At 34.6% G+C, this 21618-nt stretch overlaps 1 protein-coding gene across 5 annotated transcripts in view; it reads right to left on the reverse strand.

Annotated features, from left to right (window-relative positions):
- DIAPH2 (diaphanous related formin 2) overlaps positions 1 to 21618 on the reverse strand; it is a 956101-nt gene that overhangs the window by 476173 nt on the left and 458310 nt on the right. For all 5 annotated transcript variants that reach the window (XM_035725382.1, XM_027607475.1, XM_035725381.1 and 2 more), the window contains one exon: positions 10551 to 10652. In XM_035725382.1, the coding sequence (XP_035581275.1) occupies positions 10551 to 10652 (102 nt within the window). The remainder of the gene's footprint in view (positions 1 to 10550; positions 10653 to 21618) is intronic.

The following is a 21618-nucleotide window of genomic DNA, read 5'->3' on the forward strand; positions in this document are numbered from 1 at the left end:
AATTCATATTGGGAGCAGTATGTAAGGTTGGTTGAAGGAGAGATTAGTGGCAGGGACAGTATTACTAAGTCTTCAAAATGACCTAAAAAACAGGTAATGAACTAGGATGTTGATGGTAGGAAGGGGTAAGATGCAATGGATATGAGAGACAGAATTAAGGAAGAATCAATGGGATTTAGCATTAGTTATGAGAGAAGATAGTCAAAGATGACTTCAAGGTTGTAAGTCTGTTGTGAGGTAGAACACTTTTGGCATTAATGAAGGCAGAAAGAGGTGCTGGTTTGCTGTGGTTTACTATTTGGATTGTTGCTTTGTTTCGGGTGAATTTGTTTACCCTGATCTTCTGCTGCCTATACTATAGCAAGCTAATCAGAAACTAAGGCAGTGTAGGTGCAGGTAAGTTGCAGCTTAGTAGCAAATTCAATTAAAGACTGAATCTATAAACTTTCACATTGTCTCACTGTGAGAAACTAACCTACCTAATTTCTCCTGTCTTCAGTTTCCTCATCTACAAGGTAGGAGAAATTCCTGTGATCAGTCTTGTTTTGATAATTAGATAGGAGCCAAATAATGATCCATAAACATTACCTCCTTCTTTTTTAATCTCTGCTTCTAGAATTGGGAAAAGGTGCTTGATTATACAAATAAAAATATTACTTGGTTGTTACAAAAAAAAAAAAAATTGGCCTTGGGGCGCCTGGGTGGTTCAGTCATTAAACATCTGCCTTTGGGATCGAGCCCCGCATCTGGCTCCCTGCTCCGCGGGGAGCCTGCTTCTCCCTCTCCCACTCCCCCTGCTTGTGTTCCCTCTCTCGCTGTGTCTCTCTCTAATAAATAAACAAAATCTTTAAAAAAAAATTGGCCTTTAAGTGAACTTGGTTTACCATCCTCTCAGACATCAGTATATTTCAGACACTACTAGCTTTCCACTATTAAGGCTCCAAATCTTGGGATCATATTCAAATTGTAGTAAACACAATGTAATTTAATACAATTCCTTGCCTGTATTTTGATTTGAAGAATTTCTTAGAATTGTCTCTTATTTTCCATGCTCAACATTCAAGCATAAGTTTTATGTACCTCAAGGTTGATTTAGTAAAACTGATTATTTAAATGTGCTCTCTGGGGCACCTGGGTGGCTCAGTCCATTATGCATCTGCCTTCAGCTCAGGTCATCATCTCAGGGTCCTGGGATCCAGCCCCGAGTAGGGCTCCCTGCTCCGCAAGGAGTCTACTTCTCCCTCTGACCCTCCCTGGTCTCATGCTCTCTCTCTCTCTAATAAATAAATAAAAATTTTTTAAAAAGTAAATGTGCTCTCTGATCCCTCCAACATTTCCCCCTCCAAATCTTCACATAAATAGTAAAATGACACCTCTGTGATAGGAAAATATTGCTTTCTTGACATTTTTAGTTTTAGGTATTATATCTGGTAGCATCTGGAAGTTCAGTCCTTAAGTTTAGGAGGAGATAAGTATTAGAGTTGGCAGATTTGGGGAGTTATCCAAATAGATGCTGTGGGAGGTAAGTTTGTTGATGAGGAGAGTACATAGGGAGAAGAGTCAGGGACTGCACCTTGTGTAGCGCCTAGCACTAGGCGCTAATAATTGCATATATTAGACATTCAAATATTTAAAAGAACTCCTTAGCTAACCATTTTTCAGATTTCCCAAGTAGGACAGCCAGATTATCTAGTGAACAAAATTAACAGTGAATGATGATGTTTTACTGTCTCCAAAATAATGTCTTAAGCTAAGCTATCAAATCAGAAATGCTAGGGAATTAACTTTGTTGAACTGTTATTACTAGATTTAATCCATCATCAGTCAGCCTGATTTTTGGGAAGAGGCTGTATACTGTAAGGGGTCAGAGATGCCCTTGGATCTGGCAAAATTTCTTCTTTCATTTGCCCTCTAGAACACAGTTTAGCTCATAGCAGGTGATAAATATGACAGATGACATAAAACAATAATTATAAAATGAGTGAATGTATTCATTCACACAAATAGGAACTCCAAAATCAGCAAAGTGCTGGATTAGGGAAAGGATGCTCAGTATGAAAAGGTATCATAGTAGGCTGATATGGGTAAAGAGGGGGGGTACCCTACCTCCCACATAAAGTAATTTGCTACCACATGGGTCATCCCAACAATACTGCCCTGGCTCAATCTGAGTCCAAGTGCAGAGCCCCATATAACTATTTTGAAGGGTAGGTTTGAGAGAAATTTTTTCCCTAATCCTCAAAGAGGGAGAGAAACCATTCTCTGCATTCTCCAGACTTATAATGCAAGTTGTAGTGGAAGAAAGCAAGTTGTAGTGGAAGAAAGAGGGATTTTGAATTACACAGACCTGGACTTGAACTACAGTTCTATTACTTTCTAGTTTATGACCTAGTACAAGTTACCTAATGTTTGTTAGACTTCATTTCCCCATTAGTAAAATGCATTCCTTAAATAACCTGCCCAAGTTGCAGCAGGACTAAAATAAGATGCTATGTATAACTCTCCTATCATAGTAGCTGACAATGTAAGCACTCTAAAACAATAGCTATTACTGTTATCATCCTCTTTCTTCATCCTCAGAAATACCCAAAAAGAAACCATGGTCCCCGATTGTTCTACCAAACCTAAGCGAAAGTTTCTCTTACCCACAATTAATGGAATGTGTTTTCAGAGCTCAGTGAAAAACAGCATACATTATCTACTGAACACACTGTAAATATTGTGCTGTGCTCCTTTCAGCCAGTTTTAATACATAATATATACTTACTATTACAAATGTTGTCATTAAAAATGTGTTAATGTAAAATCAAGAGACTATGGAGGAGGTGAAGCTATATTCATCTCATTATTAACAGGAGCCACAAATTAATATGCATTAATCATACTAACAGAATTTGCTGCAATCAAAAGTTTGAACTTTTATGATCAGACTAGGTACACAGAAAGATAAGAGTTGATACATTACAGGATCTAGGTGTATAAGGGAATGTACTGAATAAGCGCAGAAATAATAGGAAGCACTGAGCAACTTCTCCAGCCACAGATACAATTATTAAAAAGCTCATGTCTCATAAAGGCACTTGAGTGTACCTAAGTGATATAACTAAATAAAACACACACTCGACTGAAATATATGTTTGTTTTTAGTTGTGCTCCCCAGCAGCATTTTAGTTGACTGACATGCTTTGTTTTATAATTCTTTCCTTGAAGTACTGTGGGGTGCTGACCATGGTGTTGTATTATGTAGGGGATTTATTTGTGTTGTGAGGTACTTGTCTATCAAATCACATTAAACAGCTATCATTTCTTTAGCTGATCTGTACTATATTTTAAAAAAATACACTGACAGCTTTAGTGAGAGCAGCTACAAGTGGGTTATTTCCCCGAAGAGTTAGACCGACTTTGGTTTATATAATTTAAATTTTATATACTTCACTACCTATGCAGCTGGTGAATATCGATCTATTGCCAAACTACCATAAGAATCCAGAGAGAGAAAAAAAAAGTCACAGGTGTAAAAATCATGTGTGAAGGAGGAGGAAACAGACACATGTCACTCCTGCTCCCATGTGTCACCTACCTTTAAGGTTATTTCTATTATTTTTCTTTTTGCACTGACAAGAAACACACCTTCAACTATCATATGCAAACATAATCGATCTTATAGTCTCTTCAAAATGTAATGTTAAGAATTCATTAAAATTAACAGATATGTTTATAACAAATATACTCTGTTACAATGTATTTGTCCCAAATAGTTAAATACTATTAGGACCCATTGCACATTGAAAATACAGAGTAATTTGTGTCAGTGACTATAATAAAGGTCATGATAATGAAGACACATTAAAGAAGAGTAGATTTAAGTTAAACAGGCAGAACTGCCTATACAAGTTGTAAAATCCAGACTCAATGACTTAGCAAAACTCTGCCTTGAAGTATGGAAATATAACAAGAAATCTGTGATTTTCTATTAATTAATTTTCTTATTGTCTTTTAGACAATAACCTCCTCAAGGGCAGGATCTCTCCTGCTTATCACTGTACTTTCTGCAGTATACGTTGGACCTGGACTGGACAAAATATTCAATACAAGTGCACCTACTATATGGAGCCAATGGCAAATGTTTCTATATTAGATGTAAAGGAGAGATAAGAACCATAGTTAATCTATAAAATGAGGCTTTGGAAAAATAGAGTGTTGCGTAATGTAGAGAGTTGTCAAATCATGGTGTTGTACACATGAAACTAATACGTATGTCAACTATACTTCAATTAAATTTTTTTTAAAAAACTCACTATCAGAAAAATAATGACATGCTAATAGAGAATATTTTCCCCAAAGATACTGATAATGTGGAAGTTATGCATCAACAAACATCTACTAGTCTTTAGTCTGGAATAAAACATAGTAACAATGTCTGCCCCCAAAGGCACTGTAAACTCAAAAGAATCACACTAAGAATTTGAGAGAATTTCAAAAATCCTTCTGAAAACAACTGTTTGAGGCCAAGAATGTCCATTGAAATGACGGCTGTGCTATGTTGTTGTATTAGGCATTACTAATAAACATAGGGGGAAAAGGAGTTAATTTCTGGTTTTTAAAATTAATGAAAAGTAATCAATAGCAAAACTGATTGATATCCATAGGCCTAATCTGAATGTTCAGTTTTCAGGTGTTTTTATTTTATTTTATTTTACTTTATTTTATTTTATTTTATTTTATTTTATTGCAAAAGCTGATGTAAATAAGCAATTCTGCTACAAAATGAACTATTATGAGAAGTTAATGAAATGAACAAAAATACGAATACATGGATTTGAGAATGAGTTATGGTGAGTTTTTTTTTTTACTTGATCTCAAAATTATCAAATCAGCTTTTTCATCAGATAAAATGAATACACATCTAGATATAAGAGCCAGCATTCATATTTACAAAAAGAATGAAAACAGAAAAAAATCAAGGCATTACATATCAAAACACTGAACACTCTGAATGAAAGTATATGAAAAAAATGTGATTTTCCCAATGAATATGCAAACCTGAATAATGGTTTAATATTAATGGAACAGAAGAGCTCCAATTTTTCATCTGAACTAATTGCCTTTGATGATATGTAGGAGAGAAAAAAAGCTTTTTAAAATGTTCCTTTTCACCTGGTTAAGCTATCTTAAATAGAGCTCATAAGCTCTTATGAGGCTTTAAAAAAATTAAAAAGCACACTGACTTTATAGTTATACTTCCAACTATAGGCATAAATCCACTCCTCGTGCCTTCATGTATTTGTGCAGAAAAAGAAAAAAATGTGCTATCAGCAATATGACATAATCTGTGCTTTTCATTATAAATGTTTTTATGCACAAGGCTATCTCAAACATTTGTTAAGATTATAGCTGTAGAATGTTTTAAATTGAAAAAATATGGGTAATTTTGAACTCAGAAAAACAAAGTACTGATTACTAAAAGAACTAATTATTGCCTTCTTTTTCTCAGAAGTTGTGTTAGTTTAATAGATACAGTGTGGGTCTTCATCCTCAGTGCAAGACAAGTGGGAATATCCATAGCCCTGAGGTTTGAGAACAGCTGAGCTGCAAACACTTTCTGAAGAGTCTAAAAGCTCCTGCCGGGGTTCTAACTGGCAAAGCTTTCAAAGATCTGTGCTTTTTTTCCCCAGTAAAAGTACAGCACATAATTACAGTGACATACCAAATTCAGTTCTGTGGGAGGCGGGATGGAGGACAAGTCAGTGGGATGCTATGCAGACAACCTACCCCCCCCACTACCACCAAAAAAAAAGGAATATTGATCATAAAAGGTATGAGAACTAGTATATCGCTCTTACCAGGTAGTCTGCCTCTAGACAGAGGAAAGGTCCCTGGCTTCATTCTTTCTTTCTTTTTTTCCCTTCTTATTTGTTTCTTTTCAACTTACTACATGTGAATATAAGCAAGCCCAATGATGTCACTGCTAAAAGGAACCAAAAAGTTTAGAGAAAGCTTAGCAACCCAGTCACTATCTCAGATAAATTTCTTTCAAAAAGTCAAAGCTAGATTTTTCCCCAAGATTTGCCAATTTTATTGTTTTTTGTTTAATGAAGAGAATTTTAATGAATCTTGCAGGAATAATCTCACTTCTGGCATATGCCTATTACTAACTGATGAGATTTGTTTTTATCATTCAAGAAGTTATATAATAATGTAAACTCTGCAGGGCACTGGCAGAGGTTATAAGAATGAAATTGGAAAGTATTTATTGTTAGAAAAGGAACATAAAGAAAAGTTTTCAATAAGGATAAGCTAAATTCTTCAATGTTACCAAGTGCCACATGGATACAGAATTAAACAGGACTAAAATGAACCCACTTGATTTTGCATTCAAGTTATACATTCAGCAAATATATATTAAGCATATACCATGTGAATAAAATCAGCATGATGCATGTACTTGAAGTTGCAATCTAGTGGGGGTTTATAGACATTCAATAAACAACCTCAGAAATAAATATTTAACTAAGAACCATGATAATCTCTAGAAAGGAAAAGAAAAAAAAAGGTGCTCTGTGGGATTTTAATAGAGAGCCTTAATTTTGATTGATAGGCAAGTGAAGGTATCACTGGGAAAATGAACTTTAAGCTAAAAGTGGAAGAATTAACAAGAAAGGCAGGCAGCAAGTGAGAGTAAGAAGCAGCAGCATGTGTAATGGGCCAGAGGCAGGAAAGAGCCTGGTAAATTCAAAGCACAGAAAAATAAAATATACTGTGGTGGAAGTATAATAACCAAGAAGCCAAGCAACAGGAGAGAGAAGTGGGAGAGGTGGTAAATTCTGGTGAGGAGTTTATATTGCAGCCTTAGTGCCATACAAGAGCACTGATGCTTTAAGCAGATAAATGTATGATACAACACAAATGAACTCAGAAATGCCACATTTGAGGGCTGTGCTGAGAATGACTTGGAGAAAGGCTTTTGCAGGAGTGCGGAAAACAAGCTATAAGTAGATCATAATTGTTAAAGAGAATGATGATGTTGGCTTGGGCTAAGGTGGTAATGGCACAGATGAAGAGGAGATCTGATGTATATTTTAGATGCAATTAGGAAGTAATAATGACCTCTCTTAGATAATTTTCAATGCACTTCTTAAGGGAGAATTCTAATTATTGTTTGTTGAATAGTGTATGAGAAGTAAGGAACTAAAAAGCAAAAGAGGACTAATCTTTGAAAAAATAGGTGCTAGGAAATAGAGAGCAGCAGCTATCAGGGACCTCAGAGTCAATAAATGATTTTTATTTATCCACCTATGCAGCTATCAATTTATTCAGTTTTAGGCAGTGAGTGACTTAAGTTTTTGTTTTTTTTTTCCCTGAAGAGAAAGTCAAAGTGCAGAATGAAAAACTGAAGAGGCATAAAATAATAGAAGTATAAAATAAGCAAGAGATAATAATGCCCAGGGGTACCTGGGTGGCTCAGTTGGTTTAGTATCGGACTCTTGGTGTCTGTTCAGGTCACTGCTGCACATCTGGCTCCCTGCTCAGTGGGGAATCTGCTTGAGATTCTCTCTCTCCTTCTGCCCCTCCCCACATGCAAGTGCATATTCTTTCATAAATAAATAAAATCTTAGAAAAAGAGACATAATAATGCCCCAGAGATAAGTAAATTAGCATGTAGTAGAGCATCTCACACACACGTGCGCACGCACACACACACACACACACACGCACACAACCGAACAGTATAGCAGTTAAAAGCACTCTATCTATTAGAAGAAAACAAAAACACTAATTTGAAAAGACATATATACACCCTATGTTCATCACAGCATTATTTATAATATCCAGGATATGGAAGCAACCTAAATGTCTATCAATAAATGAATGAAGGTGTGATATGGTGTGTGTGTGTGTGTGTGTGTGTGTGTGTGTGTGTGTGTGTGTAATATAATATTACTCTGAAATCCTATCATTTGCAACATGGATGGACCTTGAGTGTATTATACTAAGTGAAATAAGTAAAAAAAAAAAGGCAAATCCCGTATGATTTCACTTACACATGGATTCCCCCCCCCAAAAAAATGAACTAACAAAACAATGACAGACTCATACATATAGAGAATAAACTAGTAGTTGCCAAATGGGAGGGGAGTGGAGGGATGAATGAAACAGCTGAAAGAGATTAAGAAGTACAATCTTCCAGTTATAAAATACATAAGACACAGGGATGTAATGTACAGCATAGGGAATATAGTCAATAATATTGTAATAACTTTGTATAGTGACAGATGGTAATTAGACTTACTGTGGTGTCCGTTTTGTAAAGTATATAAATATCAAATCACTATCTTGTACACCTAAAACTAATATAATACTGTATGTCAATTATTCTTCAATAAAAATAAAATATTAAAATAAAAAAAGGAATAAAAACACCATCTATGAAGTCAGACTGCCTGGGTTTGAATTCTGCATCTACTACTTACTTTGAACCTTGGGACAAGGTCCCTAGCCTTCCTTAGACGGGGTTTCCTCATTCATAATATGGAGCTGATAAAAGTGCTAACTCTTTAATACATTTTGTTTCTATAAGTAATAATACCAACAACAATTATATTGGTCATAATAATAAGGTATCCCTTTTCCTGAGATTTGACAGAGAATAGGTTAATAAAAGGTATGTCTGGAGATAGCCTTGTAGGTAGAAGAGATACTGGAGGTTCTAAAAGCCTACATGCTTTCCTTTTTCTCTGGTAAGAGATTACACTGTTGGTATTAAGTGAAAAGAATGGGAAGGGGAGGGAGAGAAGACCTGAGGAGAGCAGGTAAGAGACAGTATAGCTGCTATGGAAAATGAAAGGCTGCTGAAGAGGAACAAGTAAAATAACTGCTGAAATGGCAATGAGAGTCCCGCTGAGGTAAAAGCTAAAACGTCATAAAGATACCAATTCACTCGGTTCATCAAAGAGAACAGACAGATAAAAAGCCACAGAGTTAGAGGCACAATGAGCATACTAAGGAGCTCAGGTTTTATTCTATAAATTCCAGGAGACACTGAAGGTTTTCAATATAGAAATCACATGTTGGATATAGATTTTAAGTAGACTACACACTAATTGTATTGAGGGGGCAATTAGCAGAAGCGAGACAGCCAGTTTGGAGCCTCTCTCATTACTGCAGATGATCCTACACATTTCTGAAATGTTCTGAAATATAGGCTGTCGATAGATTTTGAGGATTAAAAAGTCTTTGAGTGTATTCACACTGAAATTAATTTAATTTTAGCACTGACCCGCAGAAATATGTTTTAATATAATTTTTACTTTACAGATCTAAAATATGCTATGTTTAATCTCAGGCTCACACTTGGGTTTAATAATTGCCTTATAATTCAATTCAATAGACATTTATTATCTATTATATATAAGATATTATTCTAAGCACCCTAATACATTTTCTCTATAAATAATAATGGCAACACAAATAGCAGGTACTTAAAAGACTAGGGCCTATTATTATTTCCAAAATATTTTCCTAGATATGAGATTATCTAAACTTTATTTGGCGAATCCTGATGGATACTACCTTGGGTGATTTACATAGCACAAACTACTCTGTAATGTCCTTGAAAAGGTAATATATTTAAACGAAACACAGTATTTGACTACTAGTTCCGAGGTTAATTTTGAGTCTTCGTATTCAGATGTGAAATTGTTAGGGAGCCAGGGTAAAGTTAGCAGCCATAGTACAGCTGCTCATCCATACACTGAACAAACTTGTATTGAATACCTAAGCTAAAAATGGGTTTTTTTTCCTCCAAGAAATTAAATAAATCACCATCCCTTCTTTCCCATTTTTTTGCCCATTATTTCAATAGCAGTTTTGAGGAATGCTTAAAACATATAACTATATTCTTTAATACATAATTTATATCTAGTCATCTTTTGTACCCCTTAAAATGAAGAGGGGATGAGGAAACATAACTCATTCCAGTAACGATTTAATCATACTAAAGTATGATATGCATTTATGAGATTTTCTTCCCAACTGAAACTGTATTTAAAGTTTTCAATTAATTAATGACACTCTATAGGAAATCTAAAAATTCTTGTGCTTTCTCTAACACAATATGTATATAACAAAAAAGTTTTTTAAAATATTGCTATTTATCTAGTTCCTACTCTTTTATTTAGCCTAGATTGGGGAGGGGGCAAATTCTAACATCAAGATCGAAACAAAAGAAAAAATAGCCAATACAATACATACTACTTTTCATATATTAATAGAATTAAATATCTGCACTAGTATGGAGGAGATGCCATGAGATACCTTGAGGTATTCTGTAGAATATAAATCCAAATTTCTTAATTTTTCAAAACCATTACAAATAATAATAAGGTTTTTTTCCTGACAATGTTATAATTAATTATGTAGATATGCAGTTTGAAAAAAAAATATGTAGATACACAGTTTGAAAAAAATCAACAATTGAAATGTCCTTTTCACTGTTTCTGACAATTATTACATCACAGCTGAGTTTGTGGGCCCTTATGCTAGATACATACCACAACTCCAAATTGCTCAGGCTCACAGAGGTCATCATATTCATTCCTCAGTTGTGCTAATTCACCGAGTACTTTCTGCTCAGGAAGATGTTTTACAAGGTTCTAAAAAGAAATAAAAGTATAAAAGTTTAATATTTTATTATTAGGACTATTAACCCTGCATTAACAACTCTAAAAGTGATTAAGATAGTAAATTTTTCTTTTTTTTTTTAAAGATTTTATTTATTTGAGAGAGAGAATGAAAGACAGAGAGCACGAGAGGGAAGAGGGTCAGAGGGAGAAGCAGACCCCCCGCTGAGCAGGGAGCCTGATGTGGGACTCGATCCAGGGACTCCAGGATCATGACCCGAGGCGAAGACAGTTGCCTAACCAACTGAGCCACCCAGGCGCCCAAGATAGTAAATTTCTGATTGCGATTCTGTTATACCACTAGTGTATACTCCCCTTCTCTCCCAAATAAATAACCAAAAAATGAACTACAATTTAATGTGAATAAATGTACAAATGCATTTGCTTTCCATGCACTGCAGTACATAAATGATAAATAAAAAGATCATATGGAAGTAAATGACATTAAAAAATTACTAACTTTCCGGGCCTTAAACTTATATAGCATAATTTTTAAGCTTTATTTTCTATCAGGAAGTCAATTCATTTGGAAAACAGAATTAAATTACATGTAATAATAATAATAAAAGTCAACTCTATTCTTCATAATTGGCAAAATTTGGAATAATCTTTAATCTTATAAACCACACAAAGCCTGCAAAAAAATCTCCCATTAGTTACAATGTATTTAATATACACAATGCATTCCCACTCTAATGGAGAACCAAGCGAAAGTAATGAAGTCCGACACATGTTCAAGTTTGATGCTGAAGAGAATCAAAATTGATTAATTCTTCTCAACCTAGTATATTTTGGACTATGATACAGTTTTAATTATCCTTTCATTAGCATGCAACCAACATTTTGGGAACATGTATGGGATTTCAAAAGACATATCAAACGAAGAAAAGCAGGAAAAAGAGATTTAAGAAAGTAAGGTTGACACAAAATGGCAGAAAAGTACATTCCAGGGATTGGTCCCACCACAAAAGTAATTACTGAGCTAGAAAGAGTAAATAAACTACTTCAAAACACTGAAACCTAATTGGATACTTACAACAAAGGAAGTGTTTGTTGAAGGGAGACACTGCTGTTCTTTGGTAAGAGAACAACATGCACAAAACAGGTATCAAACCCCATTCCTCAGCACCACTGTGAAGATAATGCCTGAGTCCCTGAGGTGCTGGCTAATGCCAGGGTGGGCAGTGGGACTCATGTTATTTGAAATTTGAGGATGTGCATTTTGGTTGGTTTGGCAGTTTCCTGAAGGGCCAGTACAGGTGCTTGCCTTGGTTTCAACCCTCTTAGGTTGCAGTAGCTTCCCAAGATGGCATCTATCAGAAGACTTAAATAGACAGAAATACCTCCCCTGCTTTTTGGAACCAGACATTTAAGGAAACCTTTGTCAGATTACTGGCTGACAGCAGAGATAATAAAACCCTAAATCCAGTAACCATACACAAGGAATATACAGCTTGCAACAATTGTTGGGAAAAATTACAAACAAATAGTTACAGCTCTCAGCAAACAAAAATCAGTAGTCAGTGAGGAGTAGAAAAATCCAAATTCCAGAGTTAAAATAGACTCAATGTCCAGTTCTCAAAAACAACAAAAAGTCATAAGGCCTGCAAACAAAAACAAAAACAAAAAACCCCAAACAAACAAAAAAACAGAAAGGCATAAGCTACACAGGAAAAAAAAAAGAATATGACAGAAACTATCCCTGAATAAACTCAGATATTGGAATTAGTCAAAAACACTCAAATCAACTATCTTAAATATGTTCAATGAGCTAAAGGAAACTATGAACAAATACATCAGCTCTGAGCAGGACATGAAAGAAGTCCACACTGAGACACATTGAGTCAAATTGCCAAGAAAGGGAGTGATTTTAAAACAGCAAGAGGGAAGTGAATTGTCATATTTAAGGGATCCACAATAAGACTGATGTCTGATTTCTCCAATGTAAGCAAAAAGGTAGTGGGATAACATATTTAAAGTCCTGAAATTAAAAAAAAAAAAAAATAACAAACTCTGAACCAAGAATTCTGTATCCAGCAAGACTATCCTCCTTTAAACAATGATGGAGAAAGTAGATATTCCCAAATTAACAACAACAACAAATATAATTTATTGCTAGCAAACCTGTTCTGTAAGAAATACTAAGAGGTCCTACAGACAGAAATAAAAGGACACTAAACAGTAACTCAAAGACATAAGAAATAATGAACAATTATAAAGGGAATTACATAAATATAAAACCTGATGTTACTGTACTTTTGGTTTATAACATTTTTCTATGATTTACAAGGCAAATGAGTAACACAATAATTAAAAATCTATGTTAATGATCATACAATGTGCAATGATGCAATCTGTGACAAAAACAATATAAAAGGAACAAGTATGTATAGGAAGAGTGCATGTTATGAAAACTAAGTTTGTACTATTAAAAATGGGTTGTTATAAGTTTAAGATATTAATTATAATCCCTAACGAAACTAATAAGAAAATAACTGAAAACACAGAAATAAATATGGGAATCAAAATAGTAAGCTACCAAAAACAAATTAAGTATAAAAATGGTAATAGAGAAATTAAGGAACAAAAACATGTAAGAGATACAGAAAACAGCTAACTGGAAGAATTAAGCCCTTCTTTAGGAATAATTACTTTAAATGTATATAAATTAAATTCTCCAATTGAAAGAGCTTGGAAGATTGGATTTAAAAACAAACATATTTATCTATACACAGTCTACATGAGACTCAGCTTTAGATAAAAAGATACAAAGAGGTTGAAAGCAAAAGAATGGAAAAACATATTCCATGTAAACAGTAACCACATACACACACACACACAGAAACAAATTGTGGTGGCTATATTATTGTCAGACAAAATAAACTTGAAATAAAAAAAGTAACAAGAGACAAAGAAGGATATTCTATATTGATAAAATTTTCAATGCCATCAGGAAGATATAGTTATAAGCAAATGCCCAACTAAAAGCAGAGCTCAAAAATATATTAAATAAAAATTAACAGAACTGAAGAGAGGAAAAGGCAGTTCTAAAATAATAGGTGGAAGGGCCCATGGCTGGCTCAGTCAGAAGAGCATGTGACTCTTGATCTTGGGGTTGTGAGTTCAAGTCCTATGTGGGGTGTAGAGATTACTTAAACAAATAAACTTAAAAAATAAATAAAATAATAGGTGGTGTATTTTTTTAAGATTTTATTTATTTACCTTCAAGAGAGACAGAGAAAGGGAGAGGCATAGCAGAGGGAGAGGGACAAGCAGACTCTGCGCTGAGTGTAGAGCCTGATGCAGGGCTTGATCCCACAACCCTGAGAGAGCATGTCCTGAGCCGAAACAAACAGTTGGACACCTAACCATCTGAGCCACCCAGGCGCCCCAATAGGTGGAGTATTTAATACTCCACTTTCAATAATGGATAGAATAAGAAGACAGAAGAATAACAAGAAAATAGAGAATTTGAACATCACTATAATCTGATTACCCCTAATAAATTTATACAAAACAGTCTTTCTAACAACAGCAGAATGTACATTCTTAAGTGCACATGGAACATTCTCCAAGATATATCACATATCAGACCAAAAAAACAAGTCCTAATAAATTTTAACTGACTGAAATCATGCAAAATATCATTTGTGATCACAATGGAAATGTCACTAGAAATAAATAACAAAGGAAAAGGAGAAAATTCACAAATATGCAGAAATAACACACTCTTTAAAAAGCAATGAGTCATAGAAGAAATTACAGGGGAAATTAGAAAATACCTTGATATGAATGAAAATGAAAACACAACATACTAAAACTTATGGAATTCAGCAAAAGCAGAGCTAAAAGGAAAATTAAAGCAATAAACATCTACATTAAAAAAGAAGAAAGGTTTCAAATCAATAACCTAATTGTATTATACCTTAAAGAACTAGAGGAAAATCATACTTAAACCAAAGCAAGAAGGAAATCTACAAATTAGAACAGAGGTAAAATGTAATTAATTAATTAGAGAACTGGAAAACCAATAGAGTGAAAACAATGATACTGAAAGTTGATTCCAAAATTGACAAATCTTTAGCTAGATTGACTAACAACAACAAAAAGAAGACTCTAATAACTAAAATCAGAAATGATAGTTGGGACATTATTACTGATTTTATAGAAATTAAAAAAAGATTATAAGAGGATACTATGAACAACTGTACACTAGCAAATGGGATAACTTAGAAGAAATTGACAAATTCCTAGAAACACACAAACTACAAAAACTGAGTCCAGGGGAGAAAAAAAAGAAAATCTGAGTAGACCTATAGCAAGTAAGGAGATTGTGTAAGTAACCAAAAACCTAGTAACAAAGAAAAGCCCAGGACCTGAGAGATTCACTGATGAATTCCATCAAATATTTAAATAAGAATTAACACCATTCCTTTTCAAACTCTTCCAAAAAAATTAAGAGAAGGGAACACTTCCTAACTCATTCTATGAAGCCATCATTACCTTGATATCAAAACTGGTCTAAGATACAAGAGGACTACTACCTCAGGCCAATATCCCTTAATAAACACAAGTACACATTAAAAGAAACAGCAGGCAACATATAGCTAAGTCCCATGGGAAATTACTGTATCATGTTCTGTACAACTGTACAAGTTATCTTTTGTTCTCTCTGCTTATATTTTCCCTCCTTCCAGTTAATTTTGCATTTCCATTAAACTCTAGGCCTGCAATGGCATCCATTGTGTAACTGATGAAACTAAATTTAAAATATCACGCCCTTTCACTTAAAAGAAATATGAATACTGATATAACAACATGTACATATAACCAAATGAAATTAAGAACATCCATTATTTTGCCTCATTAATATAATTTTCTTTTATAAAATGAAAAGGTAAGTAAATACCAATATATTATTTCCATTTCTCCAGAACAATTTTCAATACATGTAAATTACTCAATTGTTTTTTAAAAATTTTTCTGTTAATGGGATTTTTGGTAAAGTCTGTTATTATGAAAAACAAAGAATCAGTTTGGGTACTTCAATAATTGTCACTACAAGGCAACTAAGCTAGAAAGATTAAGAACGGTATTAAAATTATTAAAAAAATATCAATTCTGCATATTTCAAACTTTTCATCTCAATTTTAACTGTGAAAATAAGTACAATAGTATGAATCAGGACTAAAATAAAATTTCAGCTCAGAATGTGAAACACTGTTATTTTGTTTCTCTTCTAGCTATAGGTAACCTGATAACTCATCTTCAGAATGCAGGCTCCACAGTAGGTGACATACTGTTTCTTCTCTTCAGCTATATGAAATATTTAACACATTCAGTGGACTTAGATGTATTCTGACTCTGGGTACCATTTTATGACTGTGTTACAAACTTATATAACTGCCAGTGATTAGTAGGTTCTATTTACAAGTAAGATTTGGAATAAAACTCACTCCCTCTCATGTGTAACAAATGCAGACTACTATTTTACTACTTATTGCTTAATGAATCAGCTTCTGTTAGAATCCCATGTTGCAAGTGGCTATCACAGTCAATCCCTAAAGATACCTGATTTTTTTTACATACACAGTAAACTTTATACACAAAGATGTATTATAAGATTGAACATTAGTATGTTTTCATGCCCATAAATTCCTGAATAGAAGAGGCAGGAAGATAAGATGACAAAAGAGAGACAAACCAGTACTCACTTGCCTCCACTCTCTTTAACTTACTCATCAAAAGCATGTCAAGAGAGAAAATGAAAAAAATATATATACAAGTTCAAGGCATGGTTTGAGACTAAAGTGGACAGTCTGAGGAATCACCTGGAATTCCATTTGTATGGTAGACTAAGGGGCTTCCTGGGAGAGAAATTTCCTGCCTAACTGAAGTGTATCATGCAATAAGAAAGCCAACCTGCATTTTAAAATGCAGGAAGATGGGAGCACCTGGGTGGCTCAAATGGTTGAGCGTCTGCCTTCTGCTCAGGTCGTGGTCCCAGGGTCCTGGGATCAAGTCCCACATCAGGCTCCTGACTCAGCGGGGAACCTGCTTCTCCCTCTCTGCTTCTCCCCCTGCTCATGTACTCTCTCTCTCTGTCTCAAATGAATAAATAAAATATTTTTAAAAATGCAGGAAGAAAGTCTGTATTTTCAAAAGGATTGGAGTGATTCTGAGTGCAGCATATGGGTTTCTTGGTTGTATCACCAGGCCCAGCCTGCCCACCCCCAACATAGTCAAATGTCTGAGTGCTGTGGAAAGGGAAGCTGTATGATGAGCACACTTTGGTACACCTCTAGTCAAGTATATTAAAAAAGGAGAGAAAGGAAGAAACATATGTTTCTGTATTTTGCATAGAACACTGCATACCCTTCGCACACAGAGGGCTTCAGTACACAATAGTTGTGGCCCATGGGAAAACTCCTCCCTTCTCCCCATATACAGTCATCCTTAGGAGAAGCTTCAAAACAGGAAATGAGGAAAATTACCCACAACTGCCACATGGTAGCACAAATTTAGTTCATGGGATGCATAAGATATTTTTGGAGACCCCTAAAAAGATCTAATGTAGGGGCTTTTGGAAAGAGTTGGGGTCCTGCAATAGTAACTAGGAATAAAAGAAAAATACAGGTGAACTGATGAAGACTGGACAAGTATTTTAAACTTAAAAAATTTAATACAGCTTTTGACTTTTGGTAGCTTAGTGATACTATCACTACTTATATTCTCTAAATAAATTGGAGAGGTGAGTTCTGACACACTCTGTAAGTGAAAAGCTGTTCGTAATAGAAGCTAGAAATTATAAATTTTAAAATGCAATTTAGATTCTGACAAATTGTGAAGTGATAGGCAAATATAAGTTGCATCCCTCCATTTCTCCCTCCCACTCCTCCTGTTTAGTACTGAGCATCTTCTTTCAAATACTTCAAGATTTGTGTTTAAAAGATCAATTGTCAGTCAATACGAAAGTTTCATCCTAGAAAATGTCAATGAGCAGGAGTTTACAAAGAAAACAACAAAGGGGAAAGCAGTAACTATGTCACTAAATGAGCAGATTTTTCTTCGCCTTTTACATATCACAAATCTACTTTCTGATGATTGTCACTGTTATCTGAAGGAATTTCTCCTAAGAGACAATGGGCTTTTAACTACTTTTTACATTTTTACAATTACTCTATAATACTTTCAAAACTTTATTTCCTTTAAATGTTAATTGCACACTTAAAAGGTTAGTTAAGTGATAGTATTGAACCATAATGCCCTTTCCTTCTTCCTAAAACATAACCTTTCTTTTTTGTCTTATATCTCATTAAGTCATTTTAGTAGTAGAAGAGTCGAGTTAGGTTCACGTAATTAAGTCTATCATTCGCCACATAAATGAATTGCGGCCAATATTTCTATTTTTTATTATTTATTCCTTTAAAAATATATTATTACAGGGTGTGTATGTATAGACATACACATATTTATATTTCATATAGAATTATATAGGAGATACATACATATGTATACAAAACAGAATTATTTTAACTTATATTTACAAATACTTTATTTCCTTTTTTAAATCCAGACATGTTTCCCCAAAGTCCTGAATAAATCTCTGTGATCTTAACACAACCCTCTCCCATTTTATCTAGTTAAAAAACTCAGTCCCTTGACCATTCTACTTCATTATATGTTTTTCAATACTTTCTTATGGCATATCTCAAATTATGTGCATATATTTCATATTCTTAAATCACATTTATGCGCACTTGTTCTTTGGGTTAAATGGCATACATGTTGACGCTGGGCCTGGTTCTATACTTATTTTGTGTTTCTTTCGTCCATGCAGCTAATATATACTGGCTGCCAAATATGGGATTGCCACCATGTTAACCACTAGAGATTCTGCCCTCATGAGGATTACAGGTTCAAAAGAGCCATATATACACCTAACTACACAGTGGATCCATAATCAACATATGACTGACAATAATTTGTATTGTATTTTATTCAAAATATATTTCTTGTCAGGTGGTCATGCTACAATTCTCTCCTTTTGATTTGATTACTAACATTTCTACAACTCCTATAATAGACTCAAAAAGCCAACTAAAGTATATTAAAATGCTGATTAACTGGCCTAAAGCATTCAGGGGGAGCTTTTCTAGCCCTCTCCACAGAGCCACCCCTTTACACACAAGCATTGAACTCTTGATGAGAAAATTCCTGACCTTGGAGTATAACAATTGTGTCTTCCAAAGAGGCAGGCTTTGACAGGTTTCCTACCTATTTAATCATCAACTTGTCCCATGTAAGGACTTTTCTCCAGTCCTCTAGAAAGCTCATGGACCCTCCCAGGATCAACATTACCTCAGTGTTAATAATGCCAAACCAACAGCTCCAGCTCTCACCATGGTAGCCAGCTTCAAGTTCCTTGTTGTTGACAGTCCCACCTAGATGTCCTACCATTAACTCAAACTGAACAAATCTAAAGGAGAATTCATCTGCACTCTTATTCTTACCTCTATCTTATCAGCTTCTTACTGATTCTTACCTCTTATCAGCATCTCCTAACAGTCCCATTCTGCCAACAAGAACTGGCATTCTCTCCATCTTCTAAGCTTTCAAACTGGCAATTACCCCTCAGTCACAAGTTCTAACAACTCATACCAGCAAAATCTCTTTGGAGTTCAATCCTTTTACATTCTACAGCCAAAAATATACGCACAGAAATCACATGGTATTCAAACATTTCCTAACTTAAGCTCAATTAAATGTGTCAAAGTATTCTAGCTCTGTCGTCGGTTGATGGCGATCACAGATACATTTACAACTTCTATAATAATAAGAAAAATTGTGACTACTTTGTACATAAAAAATTCAACTCCTGCTAATGTCACGATCCTATTTGTTGAGGAAATGCATTGCTTCCTAAAATAATGTATATGATTTACACTTAATCTGGAAGATAATTACTAACACTATTCCTTTGATGCTGATTATCTTCAATTTCATTTATCTCCCTCTTTGTACTCAAAATCGGAAATCATATTAAACCTAAAAGGTGATTTTTAGAATTAAAAATATAAAATATACAGAATGAATGACTATGAATATTGAATAAAATATGAGGTGTGTATGCCCAGGTCTAGCTGTAATATGTTCGTCCTAAATATAACACAGACTATCCATGTGATTAATACTCTTCTACAAATTATATAACTTATATGTATTTTAAAATTAACATATTTCAAATAAAATATAAAATATCTTCTCATATAAGTGGGCAAACTGATATTCTCAGATACATAATAGATTCATATCTGTTAAAACAGGTAACAGATATACAGTATCCTGTTTATGCTATACTCTGCTTTCATTAGATATCACCTTAAAATGTCCATGACAAACTGCCACAAATGCAAGGATGCATTATTATTAAATACTATATATAGATGTCTCCAAAGCTGAATATTACTCCAACAGTCAATACAACTATCTAGGGAGTCTGAAGAGTGCTAACAGCTTAGAGATCATGAAATGAGAGTATTGCAATGCACTTGATGTAGACTATGCCAAAAAAATACCTGGAAATTTCAGCCAACTCTACAGGGGTGTTTACTCATCTATACCCAATCATTTCACTTCACAAAGTCAGTGTTTCTCTCCCTTGATTTTTGTTTGGTCAAATGAAATGATGCAATTCCATGTATACTGTGAAAATTAGCACACTAACAGAATATGCATATAAAGAAAACATGAAATATCAGAATGCTACCATACCTATGCAGATCCAAATGTAAAAACACCACTATCTAGGGAAACAATAACACGCAAACACGAGGTTGCTTCTATTTCTGAGACCATAGTACCAGAAAGTCATTTCAATTAGTTGAAGAGATTTATACTAGAAACTGTTATACATGATTGACTATCCTTAAGTATTTACATCTCTGTTTTTTTATAAGATTTTATTTATTTATCTGACAGAGAGAAAGAGGGAGAGCACAAGCAGTGGGAGCAGCAGAGGGAGAGGGAGAGGGAGAAACAGGCTCTCCGCTGAGCAGGGAGCCTAATGCAGGGCTCGATTCCCGGAGCCTGGGATCATGACCTAAGCCAAAGGCAGACGCTTAACCGACTGAGCCACCCAGGGGCCCCTACTTCTGTGTTTTCATGTAAGAACAGGTTATAGACACCTGCATCCAAAATAAGCATAAAAGTATAAAGCCAATATGAAACATTCATAATGCACTGGACATTTTGACACATCAGGTATCCATGTCAAGCTGACAACATGATTTTTAACTAAGCAGAAACAATACTTGGCATACTTGGAATGTAAAATACACTGACTTAAACATGGTGGCAGATGAGAAGTATCCAATAGGTTTGTCCCAACTTCCCAATAAAAGCACCATTGAGATAGTTTAGAAAATACTTTTACTTCTAGCTGACTGGTTATCCTAGTCAACTAGGTAGTCAAATGGAGTAGGGGCTGTCAATTTATAGAACACATAAAATTCTTTAAAAATACTTAAAAAAAAAAAACATGAATCCAGAGACATAACCAAATACTGAAGACTAAGACGATCTTAGGAACATCTACCAATCTCCAGTGGTCTAGAGATTTCAGCTTTAATGTGCCTAAAATATTAAGATGGTGCATACACAAAGCCTAGACCTTTTACAAGATGAGAGGGAAAATTCAATTCAATTCCTTATTTAAATATAAGACCCCAAAAGATAATATCCCCAGTGAAAGGCTTACCTTTAAGAAAAAACAATGCTCACCCACAGAGGAAAACAGTATGAAATCTTGCCTACTTTTGCCTTGACTCTGGGATCTAGGGTATGGGGTTTCTCCCCTATAAATCTCTAACCACAAGACACCGCCCATGCAGGTTTTTGGCCAGAATTTAACTACCTAGTTGTCAAAAAATAAAAAAAA

The sequence above is a fragment of the Zalophus californianus genome, chromosome X, assembly GCF_009762305.2.
Source record: "Zalophus californianus isolate mZalCal1 chromosome X, mZalCal1.pri.v2, whole genome shotgun sequence".
Lineage (NCBI taxonomy): Eukaryota > Metazoa > Chordata > Mammalia > Carnivora > Otariidae > Zalophus > Zalophus californianus.